General features: G+C 41.0%; 1 protein-coding gene across 14 annotated transcripts in view; it reads right to left on the bottom strand.

The window, feature by feature from the left end:
- The window catches only part of MYCBP2 (MYC binding protein 2), a 445,111-nt gene that overhangs the window by 70,642 nt on the left and 350,399 nt on the right, over nt 1-24,070 (bottom strand). For 10 of the 14 annotated variants that reach the window (XM_050946493.1, XM_050946502.1, XM_050946519.1 and 7 more), the window contains 2 exons: nt 21,280-21,405; nt 9,928-10,083 (listed from right to left, as the gene is read on the bottom strand). The exons of 1 other annotated variant lie outside the window; for it this stretch is intronic. In XM_050946493.1, coding sequence (XP_050802450.1) covers nt 9,928-10,083; nt 21,280-21,405 — 282 coding nt within the window. The remainder of the gene's footprint in view (nt 1-9,927; nt 10,084-21,279; nt 21,406-24,070) is intronic. 3 more of the 14 variants (XM_050946549.1, XM_050946558.1, XM_050946587.1) reach the window with 1 other exon arrangement.

The following is a 24,070-nucleotide window of genomic DNA, read 5'->3' as shown; positions in this document are numbered from 1 at the left end:
GCTGAAGAGGAAACCAGTGGAGGCACTCAAAAAGAGCATCCACATAATCAGAACAACGAGCCAAGATGATTTTAGCAGTAACAATCTGAAAAGTCTAGAAGGGACTAAGGCTGCAGTAGTAAAGGCCAAAAATGAAGAGGCTCTTGTAGTAAAGATGTGAATGATGAATACTTGGATAAGAATTTTGGCTATGTAATCAAAGAGGAATGGCTGGATTGTGGCAACTCCAGCTGGTAGGTGCAGAAGCATCCAAAGCAGGGACTGCTGCACTGAGAGGGGAGAAGGTAAAAGGGGGCACAGCCATGGCCACTCCTTCCCCTCCAGCAACTCTTTAGACCCAAAACTGTGCAGGGGAGTTCACTCCCCATTCTGGGGACACTAGGACTTGGGTTGTGCCTCCTTCCCCCTTTGTGGGCTTGGGAGATAACTATAAGGAGGAGCCATCCAGTAGCAACAGGAGCAGCCAAACCAGGAACCTTTGGTTCTTTTAAACATTCAGACAATTGTCCACAGTTTTGACTGGACTTTCTCTGTCCTGTGCTGACTGGCTGTTTGCTCCAACCCACGCAGCTTCCATTTCCCCTAATAGTCTCGTCACCTCAGCTGCACCCCACACTTGCCCCTCTTCTTCATCAGGGCTGAAAAATGTTCTGCTACAAAAAAGTCCACTGAGAACTGCACTCTTTCAAATTGGCTATCATCTCCCATGTTCTTAGGCCACAGGCAGCTATTATAAATGGCTGCTGACTTCACTCACAATGGAAACAATGGGAGGTAGTGGCCATTTTGAAAAACAAGGCACATTAACTGAAAGCTGCTATGGCCTCAGTTCCCTTGGGAACAACAGAAGATGGCGACCATTTGGAAAAAGAGCAATTCTCCATTAATTTCTCTGAAAGAGGCCATTTTAATGTACCAGGCTCTATTGAGAGGAACTTTTGGCTATGAAAATTAATAGCAAAAATGGCCATTAATCCTAAATGATTATTTTCAAAAGCTACCCATCTGACCCTACCAAAAGGTGTGTATGTGAGGGAGGTGGAGTGAAAAAGAGAGGAAAAAATTTGAGGACTGATAGGAAATTCAAATATACACTCCAACTTCTTTGTGCTCCTCTGGCAATGCAAAGCAACTAAAAAAAAGCTTAACTGGACAGTATGCTCTGGTTTCTTCGTGCTACTCCGAAGTAATACCATACAATAATCATATGATTAAGGCACTTCATCATCTGTGGTCCCAAATTAGGTTGGAATGATTTCTGAAGGCATTACGTTTCCCCACGTTCATTGTGTCCCTATAGGGCAGAGTTATGGTTGTTTGGGTGCCATGACCATGAACTGTCTGCAGCAATTAGTCCTTCATGCCCCTCTCCACAATTTAAAGAAATGCTGATTAAATCTACGGCGGCAAAGCATGTGGACTCCAACACACTGTAATTCAATACTCTTATTTGTTTATGGTAGTGCTCACAATGTTCTAGATTTAAGGAAGGGGTGGGCAAACTTTTTGGGCTGAGGGCCTCATCTGGGGGGAAACTGTATTCAGGGCCGGATCAGGGGGTTGGGGTGCAAGAAGGAGTGCAGGGTGTGGGATGGAGTGCAGTGTGCAGGAAGGGGCTCAAGGCAAGGGACTGGGGCAGAGGAGGGTTGCAGGGTGTATGAGAGGGCTCAGGGAAGGAGGTTGGGTGCAGGAGGGGTGTGGGGTGCAGGAGGGAGCTGAGGGCAGGGGTGCAGACTGCGGGAGGGAGCTCAGGGTAGGGGGTTGGGGTGCAGGAGGGGTGCGGGGGTGGCAGGGGGCTCAGGGCAGGGGTGCAGGGTGCAGCAAGGAACTGGGGTGCAGGATGGGTGCGAGGTGCAGGCAGGGGGCTTAGGGCAGAGAGTTGGGATGCAGGACGGGTGCGAGGTGCAGTCAGGGGGCTTAGGGCAGGGAGTTGGGGGGTGGGGTGCAGAAGGAGTTCAGGCTCTGGCCTGGTGCCACCTACCTAAAAGCAGCTCCGGGGTGGCAGCCGTGGCCTCTTGGAGGGGGGGGGGTTGTGCATGTGCAGCCCTTGCCATGCCTCCAGGTACCTCCCCCAAAGCTCCCATTGACCAGGGTTTCCCATTCCCGGCCAATGGGAGCTGCGGGGGGTGGTGCCTGGAGGCAAGGGCAACGCAGATGGAGCCCTCTGCCCCCCCACCCAAGGGCTACTTCTGCGAGCAGCGCGGGGCCCATGGTGCCATGGGGGGCAATCCCGTGGGCCGGATCAAAAGGCCTTAGGAGCCAGATCCGGCCCGCAGTCTGTAGTTTGCCCACCTCTGATTTAAGGTGTACCTGATTTAAGGTTCTAGATTTAAGGTGAGCTTAAAAGTGCCTCGGGAGCAAGTACACTGATGCAGGTTGTGCGCTGGACTGATTGCTGGGTTGCCGTTTGCGTGGTTAGGAGACAAGTGTTGTGTGAGGTGTGGCAGGGAAAATGTTTGCCATAATTCCAAGTTCAGCTATTTCTAAACTCCGTCAGGGACCATATAGAGTTTATATTATCCATTAGACTGTTTCTAGAGTTCAAGCTACATAAGAGTCCCTGTACAAACTAAAGGATTATCAAGAGAGTGTCCCTTAACTCATTGTGTGCGCAAGTCCGACAGAAAGGACTGTTCTTGTGCAAGGGAGGAAAAAGAATTTTGGAGTGCATGGAAGGAAATCAGTTTGGTAACACCGACCGTCCCCTAGTACTGCCAGAACACTGAGCTCTTAGCAAATATGAATAACATGAAAACTAAACATATATAAAATTAAAAATTGAGGAAGAAGAGTAAGTATAAGTAGATGTGTGGAAGCCCCAAAGCACTTATACATAATATTAAATTAAATTAAAAACCATCCAGGATTAATGCAATGTTTAGGGCCATGAAAATCTAAAAGTTTAATATGGTAGCAACCTCACCTGTCACACCACAAGTTTTTATAGCATATGTTAACAGATATATAAAGCTTTACATTTTAATAGGGAAGAGACTACAAAGTACTACGTAACATGCAGTGTTACCAATGGGAACAAAACAACCTCGGCATTTGGAATATACTGATTTTTCTATGCTTGACTTCTCAACATCAACACTGTCAACTATAGTTTGGGGCAGAATTTATGCATGAACATTTATCAAGAGGAAAAACCACACTACCACAAAACCATGTCTTTTCAACCGGTACCTATACTAGAGTACAGTTCTGGGTTAATTCTAATGGTTCTTTCTCCTCACCCACCGAAACACTGGATCTCAAATTGCATAGGCTGTCATATACCTACCTATAACTCAGCATGCAAGTACTCTGAATCTAAGATATTTTGCATGTGGAATTTACAAGCTTTGCCACTGCAGTAAAGCACCCTTAAAAAGAGTGAGCAAACACACTCTAATCCTTATGGACAAAACTCAAGATTTTAAACTAAGTTTAAAACCATGGAAGCTTGCATTTAAATGTCACTGATATCTACAGAAATATAAGTCAGAAGATTCTAACAGCTTCAGCTGTTTTAAATGATCAAGTCACTGACTCCTTTTGATGCCTAACTCTACCTGAATATAATTATTGATTTCAATTTTGTGATGCATTGCTGCAGGAAGTGCTTACTGGCTAGAGCACAAGATTTAAAAGCAGAACTCCTGGATTCACTGTTCCTAGGTCTGCAAATGGCATGGCGGTGAAAGTCTAGGAAGCATCTCTTAACCAATCTTATCTGTAAAATGGGTTTGATACTTAACTACATCACAGAGGAGTTGTGAGGCTTAATTATCTGTAAGGACTTTTGGATCCTTGGATGAAAACACACATACCCCGTTATTACTCATGCTGAATACATGGATTTTGGAGGTTTCAAATAGAAAGAGGTGGAAGGAGAGAGATAGTTTCCATGAGAATAATGAAAGGCACAGAGCTGGTGAATACCCTATTTCATAATGAAATTAGGTGATGAAATATTTATTGCATTGTATACTACAATATCTTGATATGAGTGAGAGACATTTTAGCCTTTACATATGTTGTCTAGAAAATACCCTATACTGGAGTTGTAGACTGGGATTTTTTAAAGACTAATCAAATTAGATTTTAACAGGATTTCTTTGTCTAAATCTGTCAGGATTCTAAAAATCTCAACTGTGTTATTTAATTCTGGGTGTTAAAACTGAAAACCCAGCTCTCTGAAAAACATGACAATTTGGTATTTTAATAGACACAGTTGGCCTAACAAAAATAAGTTAATTAAATAATTGTTGATAGAAGTAATGCTTAATTTCAAAAGCTTTAAATTACTTGTAAAATAAATGAGATATTTTCCTTCACTCTTGAATGAATGAGAATATGAATGTAGCTTTAAAAGCCTCCAGATAGTATATTGAGACATACCTTTAGGTGAACTGAGTGCAAACAAATCAACACACAGTTCCAAAAACTGAGAAAGTTCTCAAGCGAGAGAAAATTACTTGCATACAGTTCTTAATTTCTGAAGGTAACTTTTATAATATATTAAGTCTTTTCAGTTTCACTCACCACTGCTGCATCTTGTCTTAAATTAGACTGTACGCTCCTCTTTGGGGGAGGGGCCATGCTTTCCTATGTATTTGTACAGTATCTTGCAGAATAGGGATCCAAACCCAACTGTGGACTCTGGACTCCACTGGATTAAATAATATAAAATCAGGGCAACTGAGCAAAATGGTTTGAAGGGTTGCACTAAACAGGGATTCCAGATCAGGCACTAACACCTTAGGGACGTTTTATCTTCGCTGTTTCTTTGGGAAATTGTGGTATATGTGGGTGGTCTACCAGTGGCCACTTCACCTGACAGGAAAGGATTCATTGTAGAATCAAAGTGTAAACCCATAAGGTGCTAAAGGAACTGAAAGATCAACTGTATAGATTACCATTTAGCCTACTCCACATACTTACATCAATTGGTTACGTAGATCTTTTAAAAAGGATCCAGTTGGGCAGCAAGTAAGGAACTGATGACTGTTTTTGGAATAGCCACCTCTCTTCTTACTGTGTTCAACAATCACAGTGCTAGATCCAAGTTTCATTTGATTTCTCTGGTTGACTGTTCCTTGAGGAAGCGGGTCTAGTCACGTTAAAGGACAAGTCATTTTCAGCATGAGATGGAAGGACCAATGTGTCTGATGCAGATAGAACCAGATAGGCCCCGACTCTCCCACCTTGATCTTCAGAATGACTCTTTGGAAGTGTTATGGAAGATAAGATGTACAGCAGATCCTCTGACCTGTCCAATTATAGAGCATTTGATGTCCCTATTCTCCAGTCTTTTATCCTAGAAACCTTCTGCCTTGTGGCTGTCTGCCATTCCAGGCACGATGAAGGGAGAATGTTATTCAGCAGATGATTGCAAAGATACTTCAACTGCATAAAGAAAGTGTCTTCTGATTTAACTAGTTGTCATTTAGCATGCTCTTTAAGTGCATTAATGGATATCACATGTTCCTCTGCCCATCAGAACAGAAGTACTAACACCTCATTAAATCCTTGGATGTCTTTTAGGCACATTGCCTGCTGCTGTAAGCCACTGTGGTGATGACGACATCACAAGCATATGCTGATCCTCCAGCAAGGACTGCAGTTGTAGAAGGTCAACTAGATAACTTGAAATTCAAGTAAGTTTAAAGAGCATTATTTTTCTTCACTGATGACAATCTTTTGGCCTATTGCAAAGCAACATCTACCTTCAACCCAAGGCTGGTATTGGCTGTTAGTTCTCTTTTTTGTATCTGACTGAATAATTCCTGGGAAATACACCAGTGTAGGAAGTCCTAAATTTTCTCAACCCCTAGTGATTCTCTGCCATTCTGGTGTTGTGTTTTGCACATTTGGAAAGGATGATATGTGAGGAGGGATCTCATTTACCAACACAGCAATTTAACACGACTAGCTACAATGCTAACGAGACTTTGTGATTACTTAAAACTATAAATGTCTGTAGTTTCTTATATCTGCTGTCAGGTATGTGATGTCTTCTGACCTGTTTATGATCACTACCCGTATGGAAAAGATAGTGTAAGGGACAATTTGTTATTTTGGATGTTCATGAAAGACCTATTTTCCTGCAGGGCTCTCAGTGTTGTTTCCATGGTCTGTAACGTACTACAGAAATCCACATCCTGAATGTGGATGCCACCTTAGAACAGATATAAAGATATTCCTTTTCACTTAAAATTAGCAATAACTGTGACATGCACTTTGGTGAATATTCACAAAATGGTCATGAGGCTGCACAGGAGAGCTTTAAATTGATATTAGAAGAGGTACAAAGAAACATCTGGAATTATCTGTATGTATCAAAGAGGTTTTTTCAGGTTTGCCTTTAAGATCAGTGGACAATCTGGCCAGTAGAACTGTCAGAACTGCACCTGGAATCATATGCATCTTCAGTGTGCTTGAGGGTCTTAAGGACCAGTGGTCTCCCCATTACTCCAAATTTATCTCAACAACATAAAAAAAGAATATACTACAGATAATCTGAAACTGGTTATGGTGCACATAGGCAACAGGTATTATTGTGTACATCCTATCAACTTCCTGAAATAATTTTGCTATTTATGACTGAATTACATGATTTCCCAGGAATTTCTCCAGCTCAACTGAATTCCCTCTTGATGAGCACACAAAGGATCATTTGTCTATATAGAAAGATCTGCTAAATTATGCTGAAATGAGAAGACTCTTCCAATAAGAAGGGATTCTCAATCTCTCCCAAGTAGCCAGTGGGATGGCTTGGAGCTGAAGGAAGGGTAAGCAGGGTCGTGGTGAGACTTTCAACCCCTGAAACTCCTGTTTCCACACCTCCCACTATTGATTTCCTAGTCTCTACTGATTTTGGAATATCTTCAGGAAAGAAAGGAACTGGGATACATACTGAACTATCTTAACTCTCCTCTACTGCTAAAGGGGGAAAACACGAGTGATTGCTTTTACTTTTCAAAATTGTGTGTCACACCACTTTGTGCAGGCCAGTGCCATCAGATGCTCTTCTTGTTGGTCTGCTTTACAGATAGAGACAGATATTTCCTAGTGATGGTACAGGATGCAATATAGAAGGATTATCTTATTTAATCAATTATAGTTCCTGTTATGAAGGATAATGCAATTGTAATTTTGTTCACAATCCTTAGACTCATTTGGCCTCAAGTGGGAGCAGCATTTTGTTTCCCTGTGTAATACTAAGGAGGTCTGAACAAACTAATAGGCTTCACTGTAGTTTCAAAGTACTGATAGAAGCCTGCCCTGCACAGGTGCCTCTGAGTTTTCAGATGCTGACAAATTCTATTCCTCAAGTGAGAAGCAATCTGAAATGTTTGGTTTTAACTTAAAGTTTTTTCCTACTTGCACTCTTTATAGTATTTTGATATACAAGATTTCCTGTATATCATGGGGACTGAGAAGGGAGACATTCTCTCAGACATTCTTTTTGATTTCATGAGGATAGTTTTAGTGTTCTTTTATGCAGTTACTGGTCCAAAGAGCCACTGGCATATCCTCACTATGCTTTATAGGGATTTGTGGGGGCCAGTGTAGTAAAGGTGAAGGCAGCCCAATTTCCCATTATGATCAGTCAAAATTTTCATATTGGGAAGAACCACTATGAGAACAAGGTGGTTGAGAGATAAGTGCACTATAAATATTTAAGTAGATTAAAGAAAATACTGACTCCTATATCCACCAGAGAAGAGGATTCCTTGGTAACATACTTTTTGTGAGGTATTTTACTTTGTAAGTCTTCTGTCTTCTTGCAGTCTCCCATCTTGAAGCTGTTGTCCTGTGCTCTCAGAGAAAGGGATAATACTTCACTGATTGTGAATAATGGTGGACAGAAGGGAAAAGAGGTAGAAGACGGTTTATTAGAAAAGTGGAGAGTTGAAGAAGTAAAGAAAATCTGGAGAGAGGGAAAATAGGACAGTCCTCAATAGATATTAAGACGTTTGTCTGACATTGGAAATGGGATCCCTTTTCTGCCATGTAGTGGCAAGCACATACAGCAGAAAGATGGTGAGAGGCATCAAGTTCATAGAAATGCACAGCGCTAGCTGCTTCCTGTCTGATCAACAGAGGAGTCTTGACATAACAAGGTGAATCAGAAGACATGGCCCATTCAAAGAAGAAAAGAGTATGACAGCTGAAGTATCATCCCAGAATTATGGGGGATGATATAATTTGAAAAGGCAACAGTAGATACTCCACCCACCCATATTCAGAGATACCTGGAATATTAGATGACTTCAACTTTGACAGGAAAGGGTCAATGGGTCATTTTTAAATGCAATTTGACAAATGAGTTAAAAAAGCAAACCACCACCCTAGAAGATTTTTGTTTTTTAAAGAAAAGTTTAAATTTCCTTTTACTGATTGGAGGGTGGGGGGTGGGGATGGGGGAAGAGGGATGGTAGAAATGAAGAGTGACACAAATGAAAAGAGATCATTGTGGTCTAGCTCCCCATGATGAAAGATGTGGAAAAAAAAAAAGAGCAACTTGCTCAGGAAAGCAAAGCCCAACAAAAAATTCAGCCTTTCTAAAAAGTGTTTTTAAGCAACACTTTGTGTAGACAGACATGCCCCAAGTCCTCCAATTCACTGTGCCACTGTGGCAGTCCAGTGACTTCAACAGGGCTCTATGCTGATGCAGCAGTGCATCTGTTTGCAGAGACTTGCAGGATCCAGGCAACAGAAATTACCCATATTTTAAAATAATGTGATTTAGTTTACCATACACAAGGACAGATCAACTAAAGGAAAGTATGTATCAGTAAAGACAGAAGGGAGGCTCACTTCCATTAAAGAAAAATATTTTCAAAATGATAAAGAAAAGTTTTATTCAGTTATAAAATTGCCAATTTTATAGTTAAATTCCTCCCTGATACTAGATGACTCAGAGGATGTCTAAATGGCTTAGTATTTCACTTCCAGGTCATTCTTTTGACTCTGGCATAATCAAAAAGTTATTGTTCTTGAAGGCCTTTTGGTGAAGGGTTTTTGAAATGACCTGGAGATCTCAGTCTAGTTCTCACTGTATAAGTACACACATTACAGACCACTATCACAATTTACATTCTTGATTTATTCTCAGTGAGGACACCAACAAATGAAGAGGAAGAGACTGAACGGACTGAAATGGTTTCTACAAGGAAGTAATAATAAAGGCACCTCTGAAGGACAGTGTGTGTGGGAGGCTTGTATTACTGCTACCCCTACTACACTTGTTCTGTAGATAAAGAGAAATACCTCTCCAGGGTGATCAAATCTGCCATCCATAATGATCTCTAAATTGACTAAAAGCTTAACAGTTTCTCCTCCATCCCATCAGCAGTTAATGTTTAACAATTTTTGGTGCCAATGGTCATGAGCATGCCAGTGGCTATCTATGCTAGACAGAAATGCTTTTCTTATTAAAGTTTCTAATTAATCAATTAAGTTGTCCCAATTCCAAGTTTCAAGTGTGTTAACGAAAAATTATGACAAAGTAAGGAATGTAGGAAGCAAACAAACATTTTAAAATAGAAAACTGAAATGTTTATCTGCTGTAATCAAAATTTCTTCAGATGTTACAGGAATTACAATATTTTGCATTGTATGCAATATTTACCTTTATTATCCTACTGCAATACACTATATATGAGAGACACACTTTCATAAATATACTGTCTACACTGCAGAATATATATACACAATCAATACAGTAATTTTAATACTGAAATAAAAATAGCACAAGTATGCTTCTCTGGGAGCATTAACTCGTGTTTCTGAATAAAAAAAATTAATTCAAAAGAACAAAACCAGACAGATGCACTGATGGATGATTAGTAGCTGGTAAGCAACTAAGACTGTTATAGCAATGACAAAGCTTCAGAAATGGACAGATGAGGCAGGTAAGGCTGACAGACTTACTCTGAAGCTGAGGCTGCTGGAAGGAAAGGGGCTGTCCGAACACAAATGGACTGTGGATTAGGGAAGAGGGAGGTTTTGCAGCTTGATCAAAGATGGAAGAAGCTGGGAGATTAGGCCGTGACTGAATGGAATTCAGTATGGCACTCAGTTGGTCACCTGCAGTGAGCAAAACAGTCAAAACTACAACCTGTTATTTTTCATCCTCCACAAAGGCAGAGTAAATGGTGCTGAATGAAGTTTAGATGAAGATAATTGATAAAAAGTGCACTAATCTCTGACATCATAGTTAGTTTTGATTCCAAAACTCAAGATACGGCACAAACGTTTACACAATTGAAGAAAAAATCCCTTAGAACCATAAAACAAACATGGCTAAATGTAGAGACCTCACCCCATGAATGGTGATGCAAATACTGAAGAATATGAACAAGGTTTGTAAGAATCATGACTTCTTTATCCTTGTTATTTAAAACATTACAAAGTGCATCTCAAATCACCCATATCTTGCTAAAAACAAACAAAAGGAGCCAAACACAAAAAAATCAGCTACCATTCACAGAAATACACAGAAGTGCAAACAAAACTCTGAGATGAGTATAGCCAGATGAGAGGGTTAAGATAATAAAATATAATTAAGCTTTGGCAGGTATCTCTCTCTATCTCTATGTATGTGTGTGTGTCAAGTTTAGGAAAGTACTTGCTTGCTTTTGCAGGTATCTTAAAAGAACACTGTCAAGGTATTTTTCACAGTTAAAAAAAGCTCCCCATTATTTACAACCATGTTTTGATTTTAAACTGAAATGCGTTTCCTTAAGAGAACTCCATCTGCATATTGGATTGGCCGCTGGAGGGTATCTCAGGAAAGTGGTGATTTTTTTGTTTTGTTTTGAAGAAAGAGCATTTGTTTGGAAAAAGGAAAAGAAAGAATTACATGCATGTTGCAAACATAAGGTGCATACAATAATAAATCATTAAAGGTCAAATCTTGAGATGTTAGCAGCAATAATTTTGGCCCCTATCATCTACCACACTCCAACAGTGTTCCTTTAAATACAGATTCTGACATCCCATATCACTTTTGACAATACTACAGAAGCACTAGCGGAAAAATAATTTTAACAAACAGGAAACAGATAAACAACTCACTTTAAAACTGAAGTTTTTTAGATTTTTTAAATAAATTCTCCAAAGGAGAAAAAGACTAGAGGATTCTAATGATTCCTACAAGATCCAAAACACCAAAATTAAATATTTTCCTTATTCTGTCTAATACTATATGTTTGTTTTACAAATTAGAAACCAAAATTACTATGAAAGAAGAGCTGGAACTGAATCACCTATATCCAAACGATCACCTGTGGGTAACAGTAACCATTTTTATTTCAGTGTTACAACAAAAACCTTAAGAATCACTACTTCTGCAACTACTGCCCCATCCCACATTACATTAAAGACAACTGATACGTTTAGTGCAGAATTCATAAATTCAAAATGCCCATCTTCAGAACAATGAATTCTAGGTCAAGAGTTGTATTATACTTTTTCTGTATATAAAAATATCAATGAAAGAAAGTTAGGTCAACTAGTAATTTTTATTTATTTATTTATTTTAAATAAAACTACCACCTCCATGTCCGCTTTAGGGGGGAAAAAACTATTTAAGAATGTGTACATTTTTAGAATTCCAAAATAACTCAAGATCCATTATCTTTGCTTGGCGCATATTTTCAGCAGATGAGATGGTTACTCACCTTGTGCAGTAACTGAGGTTCTTCAAATGGTTGTCCCTGTGGGTGCTCCACTTTAGGTAACTGGCGCCCTGTGCTTATAATCAGAGATTTGCAGTAGCAGTGCCTAGTTGTGCCACACATGTGCCATAGCTGTCTTGTGCTGCTCCGTGCAGTTATATAGCTGTGCGCAGCCAACCGTCCCCCAGTTCCTTCTCCACCTCAGAGAATCAGCATGACATTCCGAAGTAGAGGGGAGGAGGGAGGTTAGTTGAGCACCCACAGGGACACCCATCAGTTACTGCACAAGGTTAGTAACCTTCTTCTTCTTCAAGGAGTGTCCCTGTGAGTGCTCCACGTTAGGTGACTATTGGGCAGGATCTGTCAGTGGACAGGAGGGGCTTTGGAGTTGGTCTACTGATGGTGAACAACACTAGAGTCCAAACTGAGCATTTGCTGTTGATTGTTGTTCTAAAGCATAGTAGTTAGTGAAAGGATGGGCTGATGCCCAGGTAGCTGCTTTTCAAATGACGATAGGTACATTACTGAGAAAGGCTACAGATGCTGTTAACAGTCTGGTGGAGTGTGCGGACTCCTGGTGGGGGTTGCAGATTGTTGCTTTGGTAGCACAAATATATACATCCAGTTATCCATCTGAATAGCCTCTGATTTGAGATGGTTTGGCTCCTTGATCATTCTGTTATGGAAACAAACAGTCTAGGTGATTTTCTGAATGTTTTTGTTCTTTCTATGTAGAAAGCTAATGCTCTGTGAATGTCGAGCGTGGAGTGAGGCCTTCCTCCCATCAGCATGTGGCTTCGGGAAAAATATAGTTAAGTAAATGGGATGATTTAACTGAAAAGGGGAGGCAACTTTGGGTATGAACTTAGGGTGCGGTCATAGGATTATTTTATCCTTAAAGAATGTTGTATAAAGTGGGTGTGCCATTAGGACACCGAATTCTCCCATCCGTCTTGCGGATGTGAGGGCAATGAGGAAAGCCACCTTAATTGATAAGTGCAACAAGGGGCAAGTTGCAAGGAGTTCAAGCAGTTTTCCCATGAGACTACATAGAATAAGATTGAAGTCCCACACAGGTATAGGGTTTCTTAGTGTGGGATAAGTGTTTTCTATGTCTTTAATGAAGCATTTAATCATCGGGTGAGCAAATACAGTGACTCCGTCCATCTTGTCGTAGAAGGAGGTGATGGTAGCTGAGTGTACTCTGATGGAGCATGTGGATACCCCCAATTTTTTAAGCCCCAGTATATAGTCGAGGATTCCCGGCAGTAGGGCTGACTGTGGACAGATCTGTTTGTCCTGGCACCAAGTGCAGAATCGTTTCCATTTATGGATATATGTCTTTCTTGTGCTTAGTCTCTGAGAGTTCAGTAGTACATCTTCACTTCAGAACAGTCCTTCTCAACCCGTCAGCCATGAAGTAACCAGGCCTTGAGGTGCAGTACTGCAAGGGTGGGGTGACAGACGTGTCCTGCATCTTGTGATAGAAGGTGAGGCACTAAGGGAAGGGCTCAAGGCGGTTTCACTGCTATCTGACGCAAGTATGGGAACTACGTTTGTCTGGCCCACGTGGGTGCAATGAGAATGACCCTGGATTTGTCCTGCCTGATCTTGTGAAAGACTTGGCTTAGGAGTGGAGTCGGAGTAAATGCACTCATCAGTGGTGCCTCTCATTTTAGGAGGAGAGCATCGCCTAGGGAGTGGTGTCCCAATCTGGCCTGGGAGCAATATTGTGAGCGCTTGGCGTTCTGAGCTGTTGAAAAGAGATCAATGGTGGGGAACCCTCATAGTTTGAATATGGCTTTGAGAATTCTGGGATCCATCTCTCACTCATGGGTTTGTGAAAAATCCTTGCTTAGTTGATCTGCTGTTGTATTCAGACATCCCGGAAGATAGGATGCTGATATCTCTATGTTGTTGGCAATGCACTAATTCCAAAGACGTATTGCCTCTGTACACAGGAAGTATGAACTTGCTCCCCTTTGGCGATTTATATAGAACATGATGCTATATTGTCCTTAAGGATCTTGATGGCATTGTTCTTGATTAAAGGGAGAAGGTGCTTGCATGCATTTAGGACTGCCCTTAGCTCCAATAAATTTATGTGCAGGTTGGACTCCGCTGGAAATCAGCAGCCTTGGATCGTATTGTCACATAGATGTGCCCTCCAACTAACTAGGGAAGCATCTGTCGTGATTTTCATGGTTGGAGCTTTTTATTGGAAAAGGACTCCTGAGCAGACGTTGTATGGTTGTGACCACTATGTTAGCGAGTCTTTTATCCTGCATGACATTGTGAGTAGTCTGTTGAGAGAGTGAGTGTCTGTGCAGTATATACACTGTTCGAAGCCAGGCCTGTAAGCATCTCATGTGGAGTCTGGCATATTTTACAACAAATAATGTTGTTGCCAACGTGAGCCCCAAGAGTTGGAAGCATGTTCTGATAGATGCTTGTGGGCTGTCCATCGCCACTGAAATTAGGTTGACTAGAGTGAGAAAGCTTTGTTTGCGTAACATTGCTATTGCTGTGAGACAACTGAGGAAGGCCCCTATGAATTCCAACTTTTGGACAGGAACCAGTGTGGACTTTTGTACCTTTATTTGCAATCCTACATCCATGAACAGGGTTATCATCATCTATGTGGCGTTTATTGCTCCTTGCTGCATTGGTGCCTTTATCAGGCTTTCGTCTAAGTATGGAAATATCATCACTCCTTGTGTGCGGAGGTGAGCTGCAATGACAGTGAGAACCTTGGAAAAACCTCTTGGGGCAATGGACAGGCCGAAGGTTAGTACTCTGTATTGGAAATGCTGTTTCCCAAGGATGAATCTCAGGAATCCTCTGTGTGGCAGGTGAATGGTAATATGAAAATAAGCGTTCTGGAGGCCAAGGGCTGAGAGCCAATCTCCTTTTTCTAATGCCAGAATTATTAGAAACATGTTCTCACAAATTCGTTGAGTTTTTGTAAATCCAGGATGGGTCTCCACCTGCCGTTTTTTTTCTGAGTTAGAAAGTAATGGGAATAAAAACCTCTCCCCCGTGTGTGGCTAGTATGAGTTCCACGGCACCTAATTGTATGAAGTGATTTATTTCCTATTGTAACAGGTGGTCATGAGAGGAGTCCCTGAAGAGGAATGGGGAAGGGGGTATGGGTAGGTGGGCTAAAAATTAATGAGATGGAGTAGCTCTTCTGGATAATCTCTAGAACCCATTTGGTCTGTTGTGAGGGTGTTCCAGACTGGGTAGTATGGTAACAGACGGTCTCCGAATGGGCAGGGGGTGTATCTGGTTCAGAAATCAGAGTGTGTGGAGGTCTTGTCCCTCAACTACACATTCAGAATGATTGTCGGGAGGTGGATGGTTGAGACATCGAAGATTCATCTTGGTTCTGCCAACTTGTTCTGTTTTTGTTTACACCATTGGTTGTACTGTCTTTGTGACTGGGAGTATGGTGTAGACCGGAAACTCTGGTTATAAAACATGCTCCATTTCTTTTTATTTGTAGGTATGTATATGCCCAGGGTATTTAAGGTTGCCCTTAAGTTCTTTAAGGTGTGTAGAAAGTCATTGGTTTTGTTAGCAAATAAGATTTTTGCCCTTCAAAGGGTAAGTCCTCAACAGTTGCTTGAACCTCTCTTGGGAAACCAGACAGGTGGAGCCAGGATGCACAGTCCCTAACCATGGAGGTAGTGATGGACCATCCTGCCGTCTCTGCAGAGTCAAGAGAGGCCTGTAGGACCATCCTGGCAATGGGAGACCCTTCAGAAACATTTGCCTTATACTGGTTTTCTGTCCTCAGGTAAACTTTCAATACATTCTGACATTTTAGCAAACAGATTGTGTGTGTATTTTGCCAGTAGGGCCACATAATTCGCTATGCAGAACTAGAGTGTGGCAGAGGAGCAAGCTTTCCGTCTGAAGAAGTATAGCCTTTTCCAGTCTTTAACATATGGGGGGTCGCTCTGGACTGGTGTAGTTTTCCTCTTTGGTTGACTGCACAAGAGAGCTTGGTGCTGGATGGGTGAATAAAAATTCAGCTCCTTTTGCTGGCACGTAATACTTTTTGTCAGACCTCCTACGTGAGAGAGGGGCTATAGCAGGTGTCTGCCAGATTATTTTTGCAGGCTCCATGATAGCATCATTAATTGGTAGGGCAATCTTTGCTGCTGGGGATGCCTCGAGTGAACTTGTGTTGGGTCTCTGGTAGCTGTGCGAGCAAAATGTCCAGGGATTCAGCTACCCACGGGGTGGGGGGAGAGGTAGCATTATTGTTTCGTCTCTTGACGAAGATCAGATGTGAGTGGGCGGCAGAGTGTCACCTTCAGCTGTGTTCTCAGGCTCCTCAGTCTCTTCCTCTTGTGTCTCTGAGGGTCCTGGGACAATTGGTGAAGGGGACCATGTTGATCTGGTTCTAGGCGGGTTAGGGGGGCTAAGGTATTTGGCCCTATACATTGCCCAAGGATCCAGTATGGGTGGGAATGCTATAGGAGGTGTTGACCATGCCAGCTCCGCATGTCTGCAGATGTCTGTGATGATAAGGTCCATGTTTAGGTGAGGAATGGCAAGGAGTGTATATTACTGCCTCATCCTCTTCTTCCTCATCACTGGAGATAGGAGGGGCCGATCCATAGGAAGTGGTTACTAGGCTTGGTCCCAGTCTAGAGGGGTACTGTTGGTATCAAGTAGAGGAGATTCCCACTGGGAAGTTTGACTTTGTTGCATGCAACTCCATTAGAGCTTGCCCACATAGGATCTTTAGCTCCTCGGAAAGTTTTGGTACTGGATGTCCCTGGTGCCCCGTGGGCCTGTGCTCTGGGTGCCGTTGGTATTGGGGCAGATTTTTCATTTGGGATCTCATTATTTTAGGTGATTCTCTGTGTGGGAGTGAGTGTGGCCGCCTTTTGGTAGCCTTTCTAGGAGCAGGCTACTTAGCAGCTGTTGTTGAAGCCAATCCCATCAGACGCTGCTGCTGGCGAACATTGACCAGGAGGCATCCTGGACTCAAGGTCGGAGGCTGGTATGAGGGATCTCTCTATCATAAGGAGCTTCAATTGGAGATCCCTGGCATTATTTGTCCAGGCTGCCAGTTTTCTGCGGACAGTTTTGGATAATGTGTGTCTCACCAAGGCAATGGTGTGTGTGGCCATCAAAGACTGGTACGGAGAGTTTGCAAGTCAGGCAGCATTTAAAGCCAGGTGAGCTGGGTGTGCCCCAGAGAGAAAGTTTTCTGGAGAAAGAACAGGGATAAATCCCGTTTTTATTTCTTTCTTTCTTCTTTTTTTTTTTTAAAGTAATAGCTGAGTATCTGCCAAGGAGGCAGAGGTAAAAGAGAGAAGGAACATATATATATTTTAGAAGAAAAAATAAAGTAAAATATAAGATATGAAGAGCAAGGGGATAGGGTAGCTAACTACAACTAAGTTAACACTATCAGGAACAACTATGAACTATTAAGTTTATCTGAGGTAAGAGAGGCTGTCACTCTGATTCAACCAAAGGAGGTAGAAAAGGAACTGGGGGACGGTCGACTGTGCACTGCTATGTAACTGCACAGAACGATGTGAGATGGCTACGGCGTGTGCGCAGCCCAACCGGGCACTGCTACTAAAAATCTCTAATTACAATTACCAATTACAGGGTGACAAGTGGAGCACCCGCAGGGACACTCCTCAAAGAAGGATTTATGATGTTCTTAGCTGACACTGGAGATATTAGACTAGTTATTCTTTCTGGGTCATTATTGTTTTTTTGATAGTTGATATATCAAGTACTTCACTATAACAAATCTTGCAAACAAGCCTCATTCTCTCCTATATGTAAACAACTTTGTGGAAGCCAGTCAGTCTTTTTTCTCAGCCCATTTTTATAAGTATGTTTTCTCTCTTTAAAAAATGTCTAGAGTAAAATGTTTTAGATGTTACATTCAGTATGACTTATAAATTGGGTACTTTTAAAAAAATCCATTAGTGCATTCATCTTTTCATGCTGGAATATCTAAACTGGTCAGGTGTGTACCATATATTTTGCTGAAGGGCAAAAAAACCAAAGCTAATGTGTCTCTTTTGACAACTGGATTGGAGGACAGAATGAGATTTATGAGATTTTTGTCACCTGTAAATTTATTTTTTCCAATTAACATATAACTCTAATCTGTCACTGATTGTTTCTTCTGGGTGAAGAACATACGCCTTTCAAGTGTGTGATACAATGCTTGGGATGTAAGGCTCATCCATTCCATTTATTTTCAGAAGAGTATTTTTAAAATTGTAGGAAAGAAAGGTTACTCATCTATAACTGGAGTTTTGAATAGTTTACTAGTACAGAACTAAACTCTGGGTACATCTACACACTAACACCAAAGCCCTTTGGAAAGTGTGCAATTGTGGGCCCACACAGACTCATCAAGACATGACAGTGTTCAGGTTGAGATTATATATAAACACATAGCTCTAACACACTTATTTTTTTGACCCCTTGGAATTCAAAACAAACTCTACAGAACTGGGGATGTATGGCAGAAGATTTGGTCTGTTCTAACAAGTAACTTGAACTCCAGTTAATGGAAGTAACCTTTCTGCTCCTTCAAGTATAGTAATTACAGATTCTGCACTCTTGGGAAATGCACAAACAGTACAAGATAGGTATCTTCATTTACCTTCTTATCTATTTAAAACAATGATTCAGAGCTGCTCACTCAAACTGTGCATTAGATTTTGAAGCTAAATAAAAACTCTAATGTTGCATAAAAGGTTTGGGAGCTAGTAACAGAATGAAGATCTAACTTTTCCATAGCTGGAATATTCCAGTGGCATGCCATAGAAACCACCATGGAGCTAGTCAAATGAATCACAACACATTCATGTATACCAGTGAACTTAGCAAGTTTCTCTTCAGGATTTTATTCTTTCTGACAGACCTTGAGAGGAAACTTCCTTTCCTTTAATCTTATCACAGAAAATTACCGTTAATGTTTTATTCTTCTTATACAATTCCTGTGCTCAGTGGCAATCTGTAATACTGCCCCACAAACTGACCATCTCTTGTATTTTTGTGTGCTTCAGGACCGAGTCACCATTTTGAAATGAGGATTGCTAGGCTGGGGAAAAAGAGTACTTCACAGAGTGATCTCAGAGGGGAAATTACTCCCCCATGGGCTAAATAATACCGAAAACATCAGAAAAAGACTTAATAGTAGAGGCAAAGAAAATAATGACTTCTTACATTGTACACTGTGAAAACAATTAAAAACAAAAAAAAAAAGAGGGAAAAACTACTGGAGTGGGCAAAGCTTAATTTTCTAACTATGAAAATGCATGAATTTTCTCTAATCTTCATCCAGAAAAAGGGATCCCATTAGGGATGGATTGAGTTATAATAAAGAATAGACAAACATTCACATATTAAAATTTTAGTGAAATTATGTAAATCCTGTATTTCAATGTAAACAGTTTTACACAAGATTGTATGAACAGTGAAAAATAGTTAAATTAAAAAGTTTAGAGAAAGCCCTCTTCTGTCCTCCCTTTTAAAAAAAACTTTAATTACTAAAAGCATCTTGAAGACCAAAACTAAGTTACCCTACTCCTGAAGTGTGCCCTCAGCTCTAGTTAGCTTTAAACAGAGGTTCACCCCGTACCCCAAAAGCACGTGTCACCAAGACCAGTGGTTCTCAACCTTTTGGGACTCAGGCCTTATTTGTAAATATTTATGGCCTGTTGCAACCCAGTAAATAGCCTGGAGCCTCTGGAGCAGAGGCATTTTAGCACCTGGGATGAGCAAGCGTATTTGTCCCCCTACCAGAGGCGACACAGGAGGAGGGGTGCTGGGTCACCCCCCCAATTTTTTGGTTGTGCCTCCCCCAACCAAGACAGACTGGATGACCAGCTGAGGTGAGTCCACAGGTGGAAGTGGCGCTCCCTCCACGAGCTCCGCCCCTGGGTCTGGCCCGAACCATTTCCCGCCACCTGGGTCTGGCCTGAGACATGTGGCATCACCAGCTGCCCCACTTGCCCTGCCCTGGTTATGACCCTGCCCTGGATGGGTTGGGTCCAGCCCGGCACCCCCCTCCCCTACAGGTGCATCTCCTGCTACTCCTGTGCTGTGGGGCTAGCTGGGCTTGGCTCTCCGCTCTGGGTGCTGCAACCCCTGGAGTTGCAGTGCCACTCAGATTTGGCCCAGCCCCCGATTGGAACAAATTTGTGAGAGTGGAGTTGTGACCTGGCTCATGGGACTGCAGTGCCCCTCACTCAAATTTGGCCTCCCCAGACTCCCATCATCATGACTGCTAGGCCAAACCTGAGTGGCACTGGGACCCTAGAGGCTGCAGTGCCTGGAGCAGAGAGGCGAGCCCAGCCAGACCTGCGGGACAGGAGCCACAAGAACTGCCACATGACACTTTGAAACGTTCTGGTGACCCAATTTTAGATCCCGACCCATGAACTGAGAAACCCTGACCTAGACCACAGAAACAGAAGATTAGAACAGCAAAGCTCCACGTTTCAATGATATTCCTCAAGAACCAAGAGTTAGCTGCAGATACAAGGTGATTTGCCCTACTGTTATTGCCCAAACTTGAAGCTGCATTTTTTGTTTTGTTTTGTATGTTGCTGTGATTTATTGTACAATACCATCTGGATAAGCTATTTGGGTCATATATTTATCAACCTAAACTCTAAAAGTCTACATATACAAAGCAATAATCCAATTTAACAACTACTAGCATTATACTCCATATTAATATTCTACTTTAATGTGAGCTCTCCAAGCATAAACTAGACAGAGCAATTTTGTGCTATTATAATAATAGGAGATATACCAATCTCCTAGAACTGGAAGGGACCTTGAAAGGTCATCAAGTCCAGCCCCCTGCCTTCACTAGCAGGACCAAGAACTGATTTTTGCCCCAGATCCCTAAGTGGCCCCCTCAAGGATTGAACTCACAACCCTGGGTTTAGCAGGCCAATGCTCAAACCACTGAGCTATCCCTCCCCCCTATGCTTAGCGTGATGCTTCATATTATAACGATCTATAATCAAAACATCAAACCTAATCTTCTACCTAGTCATCAAATGTAAAAGCCCTTTTTAAAAATTAAGCTTATTTAAAGCAGATGGCCAGAAGCCTCATGGCTTTCTTGAAAGAATTTTCCAAACTAATGGTTTTGAAGCCTAATTTGAACAATACTGAATGTTCTCACTCTTTCTGGTTCAATGCGTAAGAATCTGTAATTCTTGTATTATAATTCTGTGGATAACACGGTAGGAATTTACAGGACATTAATTTATCAATGAAGCTATTCAATAGTGCAATTAAAGGGACCAACATAAAACTCCAGTAAGTCTAAAAGCCTTCCCTTTACATCTATGTAAAGCATAAATTTACATGAGTTACAACATTACTAACTGCATAAAATACAGTAGAAAATGCCATTGCAATTCTCAGCAACTCGTTTCACCATAATGATGGATGGTTTTGTGGGGGCACATCTGTGGGTGTCAAATGGCACTGATGTCTACTCAAGTCCTGGAAAATGAGTAGCAAAAAATAAATAGGCAAAAGTTTGAAAAGATACTATTTCGTAAAATGTTTGTAGCTATAAACTTACCTTTGTTATTTGCAAGGCCATAATCAAATCCTTGTCCATTGCTACAAGCAGACCCCTTACTGAAAGCTTGTATTGAAAAAGGGCTTGGAGGAGGTGTCTGAGCATTTTGATCTAGCAGAACTTGCTCTGTAAAACAAGTCATCACTTCAATGTTAGTATTTCTTTTATCACTGATTTGCAGTGGAACAATGAGTCAAGACAAAAGAATGATTGCTTTTAACGTTATTTTTCTGTTAGGCCCCAAACATACAGCATAAGTGTAAAATCTTTGTCGCTCATGTCACAAGCTAGCTTATACACTACTGAAAAAGGGCACCACACTTATGCTGCGTGTTCAGGAATATAATGAAATCCAGTTGTTCATTATGCTTTACTTGACATTCTTAACAGACTGATGGAGCTGTGAGGCAATTACTGTAAAGGAGAAAATACTCAGCTGGTTCATCATCATCTCTTTCAACAACCATTTCTCTTATCCCCATTCTGGAGAGTCAGTAATACAAACGATTATTTTTGTTAAAACATACTAAATTCAAATTTATTGGTTTGCAAATATGTCTACACTCTTTGGGGAAGGGACTGTCCATGCTCAAACATCTGTAAGCTATCTGACGCATTATACGAACTAGCATAAACAAATAACTAATATTACTACAAATAATCATTGAAAATATGTGCATAGTGTTGATACACTAATATGCATAACAGCACATATCAGCCATTCTTTTGCACAACCAGGTAAGACATCTACTGTCTGCAACAGCTATATTTTGGAAAACCTGACTTACTGAGGAAGGGAGGAGGATCAAATTATTTCCCAGCAGCTAGACAGAAAATTCCTCTAATTCATTTGCATGTCTCACCATCATTTAAAGGATCTCATTCATTTTAAATTGCAGGTGTCAGGAATTAAAAATATTTTAAATGTTATAATGTTAATATAGCGGTTTCTGATAACCAAATTATTAAAACAGATGGGAAATGAGTTTCCAGTTGCTTTAACTGGTATCCTCTGGCTGCTAACACATCTAACAGTGCTACATTTTAGTAAAATGGCTCAAAAAGTTAATTTTAATTAAAAATGTTAACTATAATTGGTGCTTCTTATGTAAATTGTCAGAATACTGAACTGAGCAAAATGAATATAACAAATTCAAAGCTGTTTGAACATGTATGACAAAGCAAGACATAACACTAAATAAAAATGCAGTAGCAAAATCAAAAGCAGACATATAATTTTAGCTCAGCTGAAAAAGGAAAGAAAATATCAGCCAAATGAAAATTATGCAATTATTAGGAGAAAATGTACCGTTCTTTTAAAAACACACAGAGATGAAATGTTAAAACATGAAAAAGTGTCTTTTAAAGACAACGAAACTTGAAAGAAAAACTTTTTTCCTACCTGTCAATTGACCTTCTTTGAATTCTTCTGAATCAGTCTGGTATTGTAGGATTTACCTCCTCTCGTCCTTACTCCCCCCCAAAACCAAAACAAAAACCAAGAAAACCCAACTCTAACAATTCCTTTGGGCAATCTGAGTCATATTTAGAATAATAGATTTTAAGGTTCAAAGGGAGCATCATGATCATCTAATCCAACATCCTGCATATTGCAGGCCCCAGAACCTTACCCACTCACTCCTGTAATAGATCCCTCACTTCTGTTTGAGTTACTGAAGTCCTCAAATCATGGTTTAAAGATTTCAAGTTCAGAGAATCCATCATTCACACTAATTTAAACCTGCAAAGGAAGGGGGAAAACCCCAGGGTCTCTGCCTATCTGACTCTGGGGAAAAATCCTTCCTGACCCAAAATATAGCCATCAGTTAGACTCTGAGCATATAGGCAAGAAAGCAGCAGTAAGTTTCTGGTGGATAACATCTGAACAGGAAGCAAAGCATCATCCCACACCCTTAAATTCATGTGTTCTAGACCCAACATCACAGAGTACAGGTGAGTATCGGACTGATAGAAAAGTAATTAAAGAAACTAAATTTAAAGGTAGAAAAGTTTTCCTAAAGGCTTCACTTCCTCTGCTTAAATTCAGGACTGACAAAGAGCAAACACACAAACAAGGGAATTGATGTAATCATCTAGTGCTGAGACTCAAGGAGCTTAATATATTTAGTTTAACAAAGAGAAAATTAAAGGCTGACTTGATCACAGTTTGTAAGTACCTACATGGGGAACAAGTATTTGATAATCAGCTCTTCAATCTAACAGACAAAGGTAGAGTAAGATCCAGCAGCTGAACATTGAAGCTAGACAAATTCAGACTGGGGAAAAAAAAACGATGTACATTTTTGAGGTAATTAACCACAGGAAAATTAGTTGGGGTTCTGGTGGATTCTTAATCTTTGACAATTTTAAAATCAAGATTAGATGTTTTTCTAACAGTTATGCTCAAATTAAAACACAAATTATTTTGGGAAGTTGAGTGCTCTGTATTATGCAAGAGGTCAGACTAAATGATCACAGCGGTCACCTCTGGCTTTAGAATCTATGATATAGTAGTGTTCGTGGAGGCGGGGGAGGGGTGGGAGGAATGCATGGGCCCATCCCTGAGGGGAAGGGGCATGCTGGCAGCACAGGGCTGGGCGGGCCACGGTGCATCTGGCAACTGCCAGTTTGTAAATAGTGCCCTGTATTGGGCTGGCGGAGCAGGGAGGCCCCTGCCTGTACCAAAAGGAGCCATAAATTTAGAATTAATGTACTGTTTATTTTCCAATAAGTATACAATTTATTTGTTAAATCATTTAAATAATTTGAAATAGATACAGGAAATTGTGAC

This window comes from Gopherus flavomarginatus, chromosome 1 (assembly GCF_025201925.1).
Source record: "Gopherus flavomarginatus isolate rGopFla2 chromosome 1, rGopFla2.mat.asm, whole genome shotgun sequence".
Lineage (NCBI taxonomy): Eukaryota > Metazoa > Chordata > Testudines > Testudinidae > Gopherus > Gopherus flavomarginatus.
Note: the sequence above shows the minus strand (reverse complement) of the source record. Positions and strands in the feature narration are given on the sequence as shown.